The sequence below is a fragment of the Cygnus olor genome, chromosome 1, assembly GCF_009769625.2.
Source record: "Cygnus olor isolate bCygOlo1 chromosome 1, bCygOlo1.pri.v2, whole genome shotgun sequence".
In the NCBI taxonomy this organism is placed as follows: domain Eukaryota; kingdom Metazoa; phylum Chordata; class Aves; order Anseriformes; family Anatidae; genus Cygnus; species Cygnus olor.
In genome coordinates, this window is record NC_049169.1 from 38644182 (window position 1) to 38659436 (window position 15255).

Below are 15255 nucleotides of genomic sequence, written 5' to 3' on the forward strand. Positions count from 1 at the left end.
AAGGCAACAAGAAAGGACCTTCCAAGGAGTGATTCACCCACCGCAGCTGTACAGCAACCTCAGGACATCTTTTTATCTTTGCTACAGAGTTGTCCTGCTGTAGGCAGAGCAGCTGGCTCCATAAAGCAACATAACCTGAGTCTCGACCCATAATGTGTCTGAGGTCACACACAGGAAGTATATGGCTGAAACCCACGTATTTCTGAAGTCCCAGTCCCATGGCAAGACCATTCTCTTTAATAAATTCAGCTTTTAGGAATTTAACAAAGACATGCTGGAGTATTTCTTTTTTACCTGTCCTCCCCTCTGCGATCATTTGCCTTGAAGATATCCCCCCGCTGACAGTGGTGACAACAACTGAATAGAGTCCTCCAGGTTTCAGGGGGTAGAAGTGGTATCTGGTGGTCTCACTGGGAACAGTCTCATTTTTAATGACGACGTTCTCGTGAATCAGTAGTACTTGGTATGAGTCTACATCTCCCAGTGCTCTTGTCCAGTTGGTGAACAAGCTGTTGGTTGATCCCTGACTTGCCACAGTCAGACCAGTCACTTGGGCTGGCACTGCAAAGCAAATTGTCATTATGTTACTGAGGAGAAACAAAATAAGACAAAGCAACCCCCCAAATAACCCAAGTTTAGTCACACTGAGGAAGTACATCAAAAGAACATTCCAATTTGAAGCCAGACTCAACAGGACTAAAAATAATCTGTAGACTGCTTCCTGTCTGATGGGATGTGGTCTATGGGAAGCTATGGCACAGAAAGGTCTTTCAGGCTTCAGCACAGCTTTCCTTGGTCAGACCAAAATGACTCAAGTTCAGAGAACTGGAAGAGGCAGCATTTTACAAATACCATCAAACAAAATTTAGGAAATCACCTCTTTTAGTTATGACAATTTCAAATAGAGTCTGTTCTTTTGTTCTCCCTTTCCTCTCCTATTCTCCATCTGTCATTCTTATTAAATGGCACACTTGTTTGATGAATACCTCAGACAGAGTCATCTATACCTTGGAGAACTCTACATCTGACTCTTTAATTTCAGGATGTACTGAGATGGAGGTTTTTGGTTTTACTTTTTATGTCATAAGGTCTGCAGAATAACTTTTCTAGCATCAAAAGATGAATTAATTATTAAACAAACATAACTTTTATCTAAGCATAAGCTGGTGAACTTAGCCACACCAAAAAGGAAAAAGAAAGAACAAGAAGGAGTATTTACCACAGATTTTACTCAAAATCATTTTTTTTAAAAAAAAGCAAAACACAAAACAACACAATATTTGTTCAAAGCATGAAAATATAGTTACTTCTTTCTAAGTATTTCTTCATACATGACCAAGCAAAACTGAAATAAAGAGCCCTCAGACTTTGGAAAATGTGATTGCAAGCTTCTTGTTACTATCAGCCTTTCTGCATACATACTACTGGATTAGCAATCATTAACAAAAGCTAGAAAATTAGACACAGATGAAAAAAGGCAATGTTCACATAAATGCAAACCAAAAATCACACGTGTTTTATAACACCGTCACAACATAGTAAGCCCACCTTACCAGGGCCTTCCAACCCGGAAGTGCCAGATGGCTCTGCTAAAGGCACTTTTATTGATACCTCAGGCTTCTCTAAAAGCTGATCAATCCGGGGTGCATGTAAAACCTATTTCTGTCATTTACAGCATTATTTTGAAAGTCAAGTAGGTTGTCCTGCTGGGAAGAAGATCCAGAGGTCTGGAATGCTTATTGAGACCTATATTCAAATTTACTGATGTTCTTTATCACTTTGAATGTACTGCTGGCATGTTATCCCTGCCTGATGTGTTTTCAGGCATTGATTCATTTTAGCAAAGTGGGCCACTGTAACCTCTATGCCTAAACAGGGCTCCTAAAGGGGCGTAAGGCAGAAGGAAGTGAAATCCCAGCTACTTAATCACATACCAGAGAAATGAAAGTTTAAGTCAAACTTTTCAGGCCTTGGAAGGAGTTGCAACACTTTAGTAAGGACCACTGTCAAGGCACAGGCATGATTAGATTCATACACTAGCAGCTTGTTTTTTTTTTTTTTTGTGGGCTGTGCCAGATCAGAGCTATATTTTAAGACTTTGCATGCACTGGAGAATGCATAAGTCAAGCAGAGCAAAGGAATACATATGGTTTAAAACTTGCACACGTGCTCAAAATTAGCACCCAGTAGGGGGTGGGAATGGGACTTTCCTCGTGTCACAGTCATCACTCTAAGTAACAGATACAGATTTTGGAATCAGAAGAGCAGAGAGATTCAAAATACATTTGCAAGGTCACATATGTTTTGTGTCTGTCAACCTTGGAATGTTCATCCTAAATCAACATTTTCCTGTGTGTTTTTTTCCAGATGATGCGTGCTTTGAATTTAAGGGAGTGACCTTCCCTAAGATTTGTTCTTATACAGAATCTTATGCTAATGTAGATTGATCAGTTATGACATAGTATTTCAAAAAACAATTTTGCTGAGAATTACATATCCACTTTTTTCCAAAACTTTAAATAAATACTGCAAGATATCTGAGAGTTAGGAATGAGAGACTCAGAAAAGTAACTCTTCTACTGAGGAAGCAAACATAAATTCAAGGCTTTTGATATTTAGACCCTGTGTTCATTCTTTTCACTACAAAGCAAGCAAAGTTGTTGATAGTTAACAGAAATAAAGATCAACATAGATTGACAAAATAGTACCTGTTCTTCCTTCCACTGAAGTCCAGTTGCTTAATATCCCACTAATGGTAGTGATGGTAGCTGTGTATTTTCTTCCAGGTACCAAGTCAGTGAAAGTAAATTCTTTAGCTTCTTTTGCAAGCCCTTTCTTTATGACAGTAAGATCCCTGTCTCCTAGTGAAACCACATAGCTGTCCCATTCTGCAACAGGGGTCATCCACATGACACTAAGTGAGGATTCATTAGCATACTTAACACGGAGCTGGAGAACAGGCTCTGGAGCTGTAAAAGTACACAAATACCACAAGAACATGACTTGGTAGTGAACACACATGCAAATCTCAAGCTGCTGTAAGGGATCAAGCTAGAAATGTGACAGCAACAGAATATTTGTAGCACTGAGGACATTCTTTACCTTCCTCTAGGAAGCCAGTCTTACAAATCTATTATTTCTGCTGCTCTTTCAAGTAAGGGGCTGTAGCAGCAGACTTCAGTAATGCGTTATGGCTGCAATGCTTAGGTTTAAATTTATGCCAGTTGATTTTAGTGTGAATAGAAATTCAGCGAAGTCAGTAAGCCCTCTCTTGAACTGCGGGTGCTAGACAGGGCCATAAAACATCTGTACCATAAAATATATCTAGGTCAATTTAGCTGTGACAAATAAGGACGTAAATTATAAGCTCAGAGTGACATTGATTTTGCACTGGTTTGTATCTCAGAGAAGTTGGGAGAAACTCCAAATTTACAGTGGTATAAAAGAAGAATTCAAACTTTTATCAATGCATTTGTGTGTGTGCGCGCGCGCACATGCACACATGCATGCATGCACACACAGAGGGCTTCTGTCACCTGAGTTCCCTGATCTGATTTTGTCTCTGTTATGCTGAAATCCAACTCACTTTCCAAGCCTACAGGCTGACATAAAAGAAAATGAAGTGAGAAAAGGGACTAATACCTATGCTTCCCAACACATACATTATGTATCTGACTGTGAAGTCAAATACAGTTGTGATACACCCACTGCCATATATTATTTATTCGACCACGTTCCAATCTCTTAGCTGTGTCCATTATAACTATCACCGTGAGCTTAAGTTATCTGTAATTTATATTGAAGTACATGAGATGAGAATCTGCCCTGCTTTGATCAAGTTGGCTAGAAGCGAGAGAAAACTTCAGCTTCTACTGGCCTTTCTGTTGTGCAAAACTAACAAAATGAAACCCTCAGGGAGTGACAGGTAAGGGTGCAGCAGGAAAGGTGGCCACCAGGAAGGGTGAGGATAAAGTAGGGTGGTCCCATCTTAGCACACGTTCTCCAGTGAGATAAGGCTCTGCCTTGATCCTTGCCAAATACTCCTCTCCTCCAAGCCTTCTGGTCCTCTGAACTGCACTGTTTTACATTCACAGAGCAGAACGACTAACAATTATATTGCAACTATTTCTTAAGTTTGAAGCAATCAGATGTGGCTTTGACTAACACATTCCAAAAAAGTTCCATTAATGTCACTGCAGTGCATATGGATTTCCTCTGGAAAGGCTAACTTGAACTAACCCCATTTTCTTTCAGGAACCCAGCAACAAGAAAGGTGATGTTATGGAACAGTCATGCAAACATACACCTCGGCCAGCTTGGGTTAATGCTGTTGATACTAATTAGTTGTTCAGGCTGGCAAGGAAACCAGTTTGCCACTGAACATACTGGTGAACAACTCAGGAAGCTCTATATTGCCCTGTTTAAAGAATTATGTAGGGTACCTGCAACCAGCTACAACATTTAACAGTAAAATTTTGTACTCCTAATGTTTTGCCTCAGTCATGGCAGAACGGTGATGTAATTCCCAAAACTTTCATTAAGATATTTATCATGAAAATAACCCCTGAAAGTTTTCACAGAACTGCTAAAATAACTATTTCTGATGCTTACAAGGGAGCTCTTTTTAATGTATTAAAAATGAAATTATTTGTAGATTTCCAAGTGCTATTTCTTTCTGATTGTCCACAGAGCCAAGTTTTGTATTTTCATACTTGCTGGTGAGCATGCTCACCTGTTCTCCCCGTGCAGCTAGCCTTGCTTTGCAAATCGCCACTCTCCACAACGACCTCCACTTCGTACTGCCTGCCTGGAATGAGGCCCACGTCTTGGATGAGGTGCTCTGTCGCCTCCTTTTCTAGGGTGGTGTTGAGCACCAGGGCAGAGTGGTTCCAGAGGAGCAGGCGGTACCTCTCCCAGTCTCCCGCAGGGGGCAGCCAGTTCACTCGCAGAGACCTCAGCCAGCCACCACCACCGGCTTTCAGCTCAGAAACCTTCTGGGGAACTGAAATAAAAGAGATTGTGAGAATAATTTTGAAGAGGGGTATTTCTGGCAAGACTTGACTGGACACTGGCAAAACCTGCCTCACAGCATACCTATTGTAGAAGAAGTTGCATCAGTTAAAGCACCATCAGGTACCTTGTAGTTGCTCATTTTGAAGATGATTTTACTCTTCCCCACACACCAATCACTCACTTTTTCACTGTTGGTTTCTGACATCAGAAATAGGGAACCCTTCTTAGGGTAGGGAAAATCTCCCCCGTGCACCTCCGGGATGCGACCTGCATGTTTCAGTTAGCTTCCCAGCTGTTTTCTGGAGTTGATTAAGTTCATTTAGAAATTGTCAATGAATTTTTCAAAGCTAAGGCCAAAACTTCAGTCGCTGTGGGCCAAATTGTGGTCTCAACAACAAAAACGCAAAGCCTGACAGTTTCTTCCACAAAGGCCTTGTACGTCCTAGTCCCTTCCACATGCAAGGCACTGAGATCAAAGTGAGGACCTGAAGCTGTCCCTTCAAATGGGAAAGGTAATCTTAAAGGTCTTTAATGGTAGAGCTAGGCAATCAAAACCAACACACATAAAACTGGTCCTGCTTTGTACTTACTGGACTTGAATGGCTTTATGGCTTTTCACGCATCTTCCAGCCACATGATACTGCACTGAGGGTAGCAGCTAGATATGCCGAGGATGTTCCTGCCTTTCACGTGGGTTAAGTTGAAATTATAAATATTCTCTAAAATAAATACTCTCTCTCTCATACAAACACACAATTGGTATTTGTTGGCTCTGAGTTTATTAACAATTTATGTGCATATTTTTCAACTACTTTTATATTTCTCCCATCTAAATTCTACCTGGGTTAAGCTGGTGTGGAGAAGATGAAATGTCTCCGTGGCCAGTAATGCTGTGGGAGAATTATGCCAGGATTTTTCAAGTTGAGAACTCATACAAGAGTTGCCTGAGAGGAAATTATACTTCAGAAAGAAGATAAATAAAACATAACCCAGCTTTACCCAGACTGCCACATGCCTTCCTTAGTAAAGAAAGATGAGACCTAATCTTTTCTTATTTGTAGATTTGTGTCTAGAACAAGGGATAATATTATTAGAAGTTGCAAAATTATTTAAAACTCCATTAACAATTTGACTACATACAGACTTCCCCATAACATAACTCATTTTATATACTATGCTGAGCTGAATTCAAGATAAAGTTTGTCAGAAGTGGAATAGCATAGAACACTTTTGTGACAGACTCACCCAACTATACGGTCCCAAAATGCATTATTGCTTCCTGCTCCCAAACTATGCTGTAACTGCTTTTGACTGCCAGATTAACTGTTGCCAGAGAGTCAGGAAGGGGTACTCCCGGAACGATACTGTGCTCTTTATCTTATTTTGCCTGGAGTCCAAATCACTTTGTCTCCTGCAATGATTTTCTACAAGGCCAGCGTTGGCAAAAATAGCATTGGTTAAAATGTTCTTACTGAAGCAGAAGACTTACATGTCCTGCCAGTTGCCATCTTATCAGTAAACAGTTCACCACTGATTGTGCGGGCAGTAACCTGATAAAGACGTCCTGGAGTTAGCTTGTCAAAATGAGTGTCTGTGACCACTGGCTGTAAAGTTTTGACTTCTTTAACTGATCCAAGATGAGACAGAGTGATATTATAGAAATCGAGGTTTCCTGAAGGTCTTCTCCATTTAACTTTTAATGTATCCAAGCTGTCATCATTAGTCACTGTCAAATCTAAGACTTCGGCTGGGGCTAAAAAAAGATAGTAATAAAGAGAATAAAATACTTCAACAAAAGAACATGTGAGACCTACTGCTTCCAAACTGCAATAGTCAGTTTTGCTTTTAAATAAGTTAAACAGTAAGTTTTGCTTTTTGTTATATGAGATGGAGTATGAATGACTGCATATCAATGGTGAAAAGGGCAAAGCCTGAGCACAGTGCAACTGACCTCAGCCCTGCTTAAAGTAATCTACCCCAGAAGTGGCACCTGTTATGCTGCCCACTCTCACTTCACAGAATAGAAAACCTGTGAGCCACATCTGTACTCACACTAGTTGTTTTGACTGTAAACCGAACAAGGCACATGCTCCTAAGAACGGAGATGTCTGCACAGATTTTACTCAACACTATAGCATCATTGAAGCTCTGCCTAATTTACATTGGTCTAGGTGGGATTGGATTAAAACTCATTTAATCCAACCCTCCATCAAAAGAAAGTATAGCCACCTCTTAACATCTTCATTTTCAGGCTAGGGGCACTCCAAGTATTGAAATGGAGTGTCATGCCAGAAACTAGATAGAATGCTTTTATATTGAGAAAACTAGTGAGATTTATTTTTTTGCACCCCACAAGAGGAAGCAATAAAGAATTCTGAAGAAATAAAGTGAAATAAGGGTATAATACCCAGAACAACTTCTACCAAGTGACAACAGCACCCATCTCTGTGTCCCAGACATTGTAGTACCATTCACTTTATATTAAATTATGGATACGTGGTGAGATTTCTGAAAGAAACTGGGCCTACAGTTTCCCAGAAAATAAAAAAGCAGAGACATGACCCTGGTTGTGCTTACATGTGTGTTTTTGGGCTCTAGTAGGATGTCATCCTATCTTTCACCCTATGACCACAGAACTCCATTCTGAAAAAAAATTGATCTCTAAAACTCTGGTTCTGTGAATTGATACTTCTCTGTGGAGGAAAAAAAAAAAGGCATTCAATTTTAAATTCCGTAACCTGCTCTACATTTTTTTCCACTTCCTTTTCAGAAGTGCAGCTATTTTGCAACAAAGAGAAAAAAGTCTGTCCTGGGGAAAAAAAAATCATAAGAATCATAGAGTTAAACCCTCTTCAATACTTTGAAATAACCAGACTACATACTGTCTCAATTCACTCAGGGAGTTGATACAGCAATCACATGGACCTATTTCACAGACACCAAATTTCACTTGTGACACCAGTGAGTTGGGCTCAAATTGTTAATCAATTTTAAATGCTTGATGGAGCTGCAGTCACCTTAAAAGCTAATTTAGCAGCTAACTTTGCTTTAATGATAACCTAGGTAGCTAAGTTAGCTCACAGTGTCTGTAACTCCGTCTACAGCCTTTGAGAGAAACACCTGCCAAGGGTAAGTCAGACACTGACTTGGGAAGATATATTTGGAACATGATCCATTTATCATTAAGTATGTCTTGTAATATTGCTAGATTATAGCCTTGACTTCTTGTTCTGTTGTGACAAATTCTGAAATCATACCTGTCCTAACTATTTGGAAACTGGTGCTCTCCAATCCTGCAGCCTGGGTTATGACAGAGAGGTTATACAAGTGCCCTGCTGTAAGTCCAGAAAAAGTGTAAGAAGTCAGGGGATCTTCTTGGTGAATCTCATGAACTGGAACTTGATTATCCAGTAACACCAGCCTGTATAGATCCACATGTCCAGAGCCAGGAGACCATGAAACATGAATAGTGTCTGTCTTGACATTGACCTGAATATTCTTCACAGGGGATGGCACTGTTGGAATAAAAACAAAAAACAAAAACACATGCTTAAGGCCTAGTGGTTATCTCCACAATTTCAGCAACTTTGCACAGATTTACTTTTCAAATATGTTGAGTTTCTTTAGGGTTAGTGAAAACCTAACCTCAGATTTATGGCCAAATAAGTCACAAAAACATTCCTCCATTCTTAGCAAATGACTCTTTATGTTAGTCAGCCATGCTTTGTTTATATCTGTTGACAATAAATACATACTTTATATATGCATATATATATTTCAAGGTAGAAGAAATACATATTTGCTAGTTTCAAAGTGCGGAACTGCAAAATACTTTAAGTGGTTTTACTTAGATGAACTACAGTCAAAGAAGTCTTACCAGTAGATCCACTTATGTGAAGTTCTGGGGTGCTTTTATTTCCAGCAACTGCAGTGAGGACAATATTGTATTTACTCCCAGGGATTAGACTGGTGAAAGTGCTTTCCGTTTTTGAAGATCTTCCTTGTACAGAGACTTCTTGTATCTTTGTATTATTGTGATCAAATAATACTAGATTGTATAAGTCCACCTTTCCTGAGGAACGGTCCCATTGAACTTGTAAGCTTGTCAATGTAGTTTTCTCCTTATTAATTTCAAAATGAGATGGCGGTAAGGGATCTGTAGTTAAAAAAAAAAAAAAAGGACAGAAAACAAACCAATATTTCTTGCATTGGGACTGAAAGCTTTACATTGCATTACAAAATCTTCTAAAACTCTCCCTTTTCATCATCATATTGTCATCGTTTTTCAAAAAGTCTTTTCCATTTCTAAACATCATACCAGTGAAATCTGCCTTCACGAGACTCCTGCAGAGTTCAGGAACGTTACTTGTACATATGTGTACATACATACACATGCCCCTACGGAAAAGCACTTGCAGTTGTGGATGTAAATTGTGACCTTGGAAATCTGATGATAGTAAAACAATAACGACTAATAAGAAACATAAAACATGAAAAAAAAAATTACACTCAACGCCTCAGTGAAACATAGCTTAATAGATACAATGCTACTAGTGGCTTTCATTTCCTAGCACTCACACTGAACACTTTATCACTAATGGGCATGAGCATTTACACAGTTTCAAGTGCCACAAATCTTTGTTTTTCATATTAACTTCAACCACTTCAAACAGATTAAGTATGCTTCTCTTCTGGTGGAGTATTGTTCATATAAATTAAAAAAACAAACAAACAGTACATTGGGCAAGCTTTTAGGAAATAATTTTAAAACAATTTAATAACTTAATTAAAGCTATTTATCTGAGAAACTCTTTGTGTTCATTATAGTGTTTAGTAAATAGCTCTCAAGTGAAATGACCTGCAAAATACCATACACTCTAAAGAAATGGCAAACAAAAGATGACCAAAAGAAAAGACTGTGGTTATTTGTACTCTCCATATGTATTTCATCACCCACAAGACTTCATGCAAATGAAAATAAATGTATTAAACGTTAATGTATTAAGGCATCAACATTTATGTCAAACAACTGCATATTAAAAAGATACCTTTAAACAACTCAAAGCAGAAAATAAAGTATGCACAAGCTAGAAAGTAAAAGGTTCTCAACAACTTAACCGAATTTGGCTTCCACATGAGTATGCTCTTGGCTATTTGTGCTTAGCATCAAGCAGAAATCTCCCAAACACTAATGTCATGTACACTAACGCATGCAGCATGGGGGAGAAACAAGATCAGTCAGAGATGCGCATACAGTTGCAGGGCTGTGATCTTATTGGGATCATGGAGACGTGGTGGGATGGCTCCTGTGACTGGAGTGTTGTCACGGAGGGATACAAGCTCTTTAGGAAAGACAGGCTGGGGCGGTATGAGGAGCTGACAGGATTAAAGGGAGGACAGTACACCACTTCCTAGTGGGGGTCTGCCACAGGCCACCTGACCAGGAAGACTGAGCAGATGAAGCCCTCTACAGACAGACAGGAGCAGCCTCATGTTCACAAGCCCTAGTCCTCTGAGGGACTTCAACCACTGATATCTGTTGGAGGGCCAGCACAGCAGGGCATAGGCAGTCCAGGAGGTTCCTGGAATGCAGTGAAGAAGGGCAAGAAGGAGGACTTGGGGAACCAGAGGCTGGTTAGCCTCACCTCAATCCCTGGGAAGGGTATGGAACAGCTAATCCTGGAAACCATTTCCAGGCACACAAAGAAGTAGAAAATCATCAGAAGCAGTCAGCATAGATTCACGAAGGGGAAGTCATACTTGACCAACCTGATAAGCTTCTATGACGACATGACCAGCCTGATGGATGAGGGGAGAGCAGCAGATATAGTCTTCCTGGGCTTCAGTAAGGCCTTGCCACTGTTCCCCATAAGATCCTTACAAAGAAGCTGCTGAAGTACGGGATGGATGAGCAGTGAGGTGAATGGCTGGGCCCAGAGGGCTGTGGTCAGTGGTGTAAAGCCTAGTTGAAGACCAGTGATAAACGGAGTATCCCAGGGGTCAATACTGGTTCCAGCCCTGTTTAACATCTCCATTAATCATCTGTATGATGGGGTAGAGTGCATCCTCAAAAATTAGCGGATTACACAAAACTAGGTGGAGTGGCTGATTCACTGGAGGTTTGTGCTGCCATCCAGAGTGACCTTGACAGGCTGGAGAGGTGGGCTAACAGGAATCTCATGAAGTTCAATAAGGAGAAGTGCAGAGACCTGCACCTGGGGAACAACAACCCCAGTACATGCTGGGGGCCACCCAGCTGGAAAGAGGCTTTGCAGGAAAGGACCTGGGGGTCCTGGTGGACACCGAGTTGAACCAGCAATGAATGAGCAATGTGCCCTTGTCACTAAGAAGGTTAATGGTATTCCTGGCTGCGTTAGGGAAAGTAGTGCCAGCAGGTCAAGAGAGGTGATCCTTCTGTTCTTCTCCGTGTTGGTGAGGCTGCACCTGGAGTACTGTGTCCACTTCTGGGCTCCCCAGTACAGCAGAGACATGGACTTACTGCAGAGAGTCCAACACAGGGCCACCAAGACGATTAAGGGCCTGGAGCACCTCTCCTATGAGGAGAGGCTGAGAGCTGGGCCTGTTCAGCCTGGAGAAAAGGAAGCTTAGGGTGGATCTTATCAATATCTATAAATACTTGAAGGGAGTGTGGAAAGAAGATGGAGCCAGGCTCTTTTCAATGGTGCCCTGTGCCAGGACAAGAGGCATGGGCAAAAACTGGAGCACGGAAGGTTCCATCTAAACATCAGGAAGCACTTCTGTACTGTGTGGGTGAATGAGCACTGGAACATGTTGCCTACAGAAGCTGTGGAGTCTCCTTGATTGGAGATTTTCAAAAGCCACCTGGACATAGTACTGGGCTACTTGCTTTAAGTGGACCTGCTTGAGTGTGGGGGGGGGTTGGACCAGATGACCTCCAGAGGTCCCTTCCAACCTCAGCTATTCTGTGATCCCGTGATTCAGGCTGGTAATTGAGGTCTCCATGTCAGCAGTGCTTTAAACACAGAACAGTAAGACTGTTTTTCCAATGCAATCACTGCTGTGCTGTTCCCTGAACGAGGCAGACGAAAGAGTACGAGATCGCAGTCAGCCCCAGGAACATAGTGATAGGGGAATCATGGGGCTAGGAGCCTTGTAAACTGTTCTTCTCCAAAGGTGTGATTCCTTCCTACAAAACTGTGCTGAGAATGTACTAGTGTCAGGTTTTGGTGGTACACTCTGTCAAGAAGTTATAGCAGGAATTTCGGGGGTAAAATACTGCCGCCCCTTGAACCTAGGTTTCTGATTAAATCCAGATTCCTCCTTTGGACCACAAAGATTCTGGTGCTCTTCAAAAAAAATAAAAAAAAATGATGACAAATTAATAAAATCGATGAAGAAGAGTAACTCTCTTCTTTTCTTGACCTCTTTAAGGCCAAGCTACTTTTGCTTAAAACTGGAAAATAAATAAATAAATAAATAAATAAATAAATAAAACTGAAGTCAAAGACCAAGCACGTCAAACTTCAGGCCAGATAGTTAAAACTCTACCGAGTTACAGCAATTGAAACAGGAGGTTTTAATGAAAAGCATCAGGAAATCTTAACAATGGGCTTGAGTACCAGCTCCACCTATAACATACACTAAGTCACTGAAGGCTATTATGCTGGCAAAAGTGAATAGCAGGGGTATAAACTTGTGCCTTGAAGGCAATTGTTCTAACCAGAAAAGGTCAAACTTTGTCAGTCAGAAGTGAATTTCAGCACTATATATGGTCAGATGCACAGACAGCTGAAACAGTTTTAATTTGACTAATACCCAGCAAACGGTCATGATAACCGTCAAGTTCAACTCTCTCTCTGACAAAGTTAGAACAAGGTTGACTATTCATTTGTCCTGCAAAAGTAATCAACGTTGTAATCCACATTATTTGTCAAATTCCACAAAAGAAGACACCTCCTACATCTTTGGAAGTGCTTATACTATCCTAGGCAATCCGTCTTCCAAGGTGCATTAAGCAAAGAAAGTATTGCGTGCCTGGAAGGTGAAGTTCAGAAATTCAGACTTTATCTAATCTATCTGGTCCAGAAAACAAAACACTCAGTGCTCTGTACATCCGTTAGAACAAAGGAACAATGAGATTGGGAAGTGCCTGGGCTGAAAGAGCCCTGGATGGAAACAAACACTTAAAAAGCCATTTACATTGTTATACAAGTCTCTGCTGGCAACAATACAATACTGATATATCACAGAAATAAAATATTTTCTAAGATATTTATATACCATTTGATACCGTATGAATTGATGTCTCCTGGTCTTCTCTTCCAGAAGGCTTCATGTTGCTTTAATTACACTGCATCTTCATTTTGACTTTTGGGAGAATCTGCTTTGTATGCACAGGTGCTATAAATGTATTCTATAGAAACGATATACAGTTTCATACAGTCCCCCCAAATACAGTCTGTAAGCACAGAAACACCCCTGCCTTAGGCAGCAGAAAAAAAATAATGAGATAAGTGCTCAGGACTGAGGACTGGGAATTCCTGACTTCAGCCTCAGCTCTCCTCCTACCAAATCATTTGTTTTTTCTTCATTTTCCCTTTTCGTAAAACAGTAAACATGGCCTACTTCACAAGGACTCTTCTGAAAATTAAGTTAAAAGGTTTGATTTCACTGTTTTTAAGTACAAATACCCATTTCTTTGGGATGATATACAACAGAAAATCTTTAGAACAACCTACATTGTCATTTATTTTCTTTTTATACTCTGCATTTGAGACAATGATCATAATTATTACATGATTATGGATTATAGGATTATACAGACGATAGTTGGAGCCACGTCACAGTAGTTGTTCTTACAGATGGCTAATAAATCAGATTTATCCCAAACAACTTGAAATTTACAGGAGCAAACACATGGCCAAGCCACGCTTCTGGCACTTACAGTTGCGTGGTGCAATGGAAAAATACTCTGCCAGTCTGTGTCTTAGATGGTAGAATTATTAACCTCCTTTCATTCAAATACTTAACATTTTTTTCTGGTAAAAACTTATTTATCTGTTAGTTCTCTCAATGCAGGTAGGTTGGATCAAGCAGTAACAAAAAATATCATTGCAACGCTTTCCTAGAAAACAATGTTGAAAATCATACTTCTAAGCCTATTTTAGAAGATTTATTTGAAACCAGGGGAATTCTCAAGATGTTCTTCCACGGCTCTCAAGACCATTTTTACTTCTGAATTTCAATTCAGAATTGAAATTAATAAATTTAACCGTAAATTAGAATCTGTTCGTATGCTACTGTTTTTAACTGGAAATTTACTTTAAAAAATCTAATCATTCACTGAAAATACACTACTGAAATATAGTGATGCTGATGCACCAACATTTGGAAAATTGAAGACTTAAAAGTGTTTTCTCTGAAATCAAGAAAGACACAAGTCCACCTTTTTTTGTCATACAGTAGTAGCTCTTAGTCACAGAAAGCGTTACTGAGATCAAAAAAGAGACAACAAGAAAGGATCAACAGGTGTACGTGTTGTTCTGATGTTAGAATGTCAAGCACCTTGACTAGTTACATGATTTTATAGATATATATTATATAGATTTTATATATACATATAAATACACGCACTAAAAGCATAACAAATGGTAAATATTAACCTGAAATAAACTAAATATCCAGACTGGTGCCCACTAACATCTGTCATCTCGGGTTTCCAGCGGAAAGTCTAACTGTAGCTCAGAGGTGATAAATGGTATTATCAGCCTTTTCTTCATTTCCTATTCTACCAAAATAGCACAACCAACATTGCATGTCTGTGTATTCCTGGCTTATACAATGCCTATGTGATTGCATTTGCCATCATTTTTGAGGATCAATTTTAGGTCTCCTTGAGAGGATTAAATATTCAACATTTTATATTGGTAATTTGTAGGTCAAAATTTCTTGAGTAAATAGATGTAACAGACTCCATCTTGGTGGACTAGCATGGTTTACCGCATCACTATTCCTACATTATTAGTTTTCAGATATATGCATCCATAGATTAAACAGAAGCTGCTTCTCTACTCAAAGATTCGCTCAGGTATTATGTAAGAGTTTATGGAGTCTGGCAAGCTGTGCACCCACTCTATTAGAATATCAAACTTGCACATAGCACAGACAAAATCATAGTTATGACAATGCAGAACAATGTAAAATTAAAGACACAAAAGGCCAAATTTAGCTAAGGATTTGGTTCTCTCCAAATATTTACAT

At 39.8% G+C, this 15255-nt stretch overlaps 1 protein-coding gene across 2 annotated transcripts in view; it reads right to left on the reverse strand.

Moving 5' to 3' along the window:
* Window positions 1-15255, reverse strand: part of PTPRB (protein tyrosine phosphatase receptor type B) — a 65474-nt gene that overhangs the window by 31401 nt on the left and 18818 nt on the right. For both annotated transcript variants that reach the window (XM_040553273.1, XM_040553284.1), the window contains 6 exons: window positions 8891-9169; window positions 8271-8528; window positions 6503-6766; window positions 4733-5002; window positions 2709-2969; window positions 295-561 (listed from right to left, as the gene is read on the reverse strand). In XM_040553273.1, coding sequence (XP_040409207.1) covers window positions 295-561; window positions 2709-2969; window positions 4733-5002; window positions 6503-6766; window positions 8271-8528; window positions 8891-9169 — 1599 coding nt within the window. The remainder of the gene's footprint in view (window positions 1-294; window positions 562-2708; window positions 2970-4732; window positions 5003-6502; window positions 6767-8270; window positions 8529-8890; window positions 9170-15255) is intronic.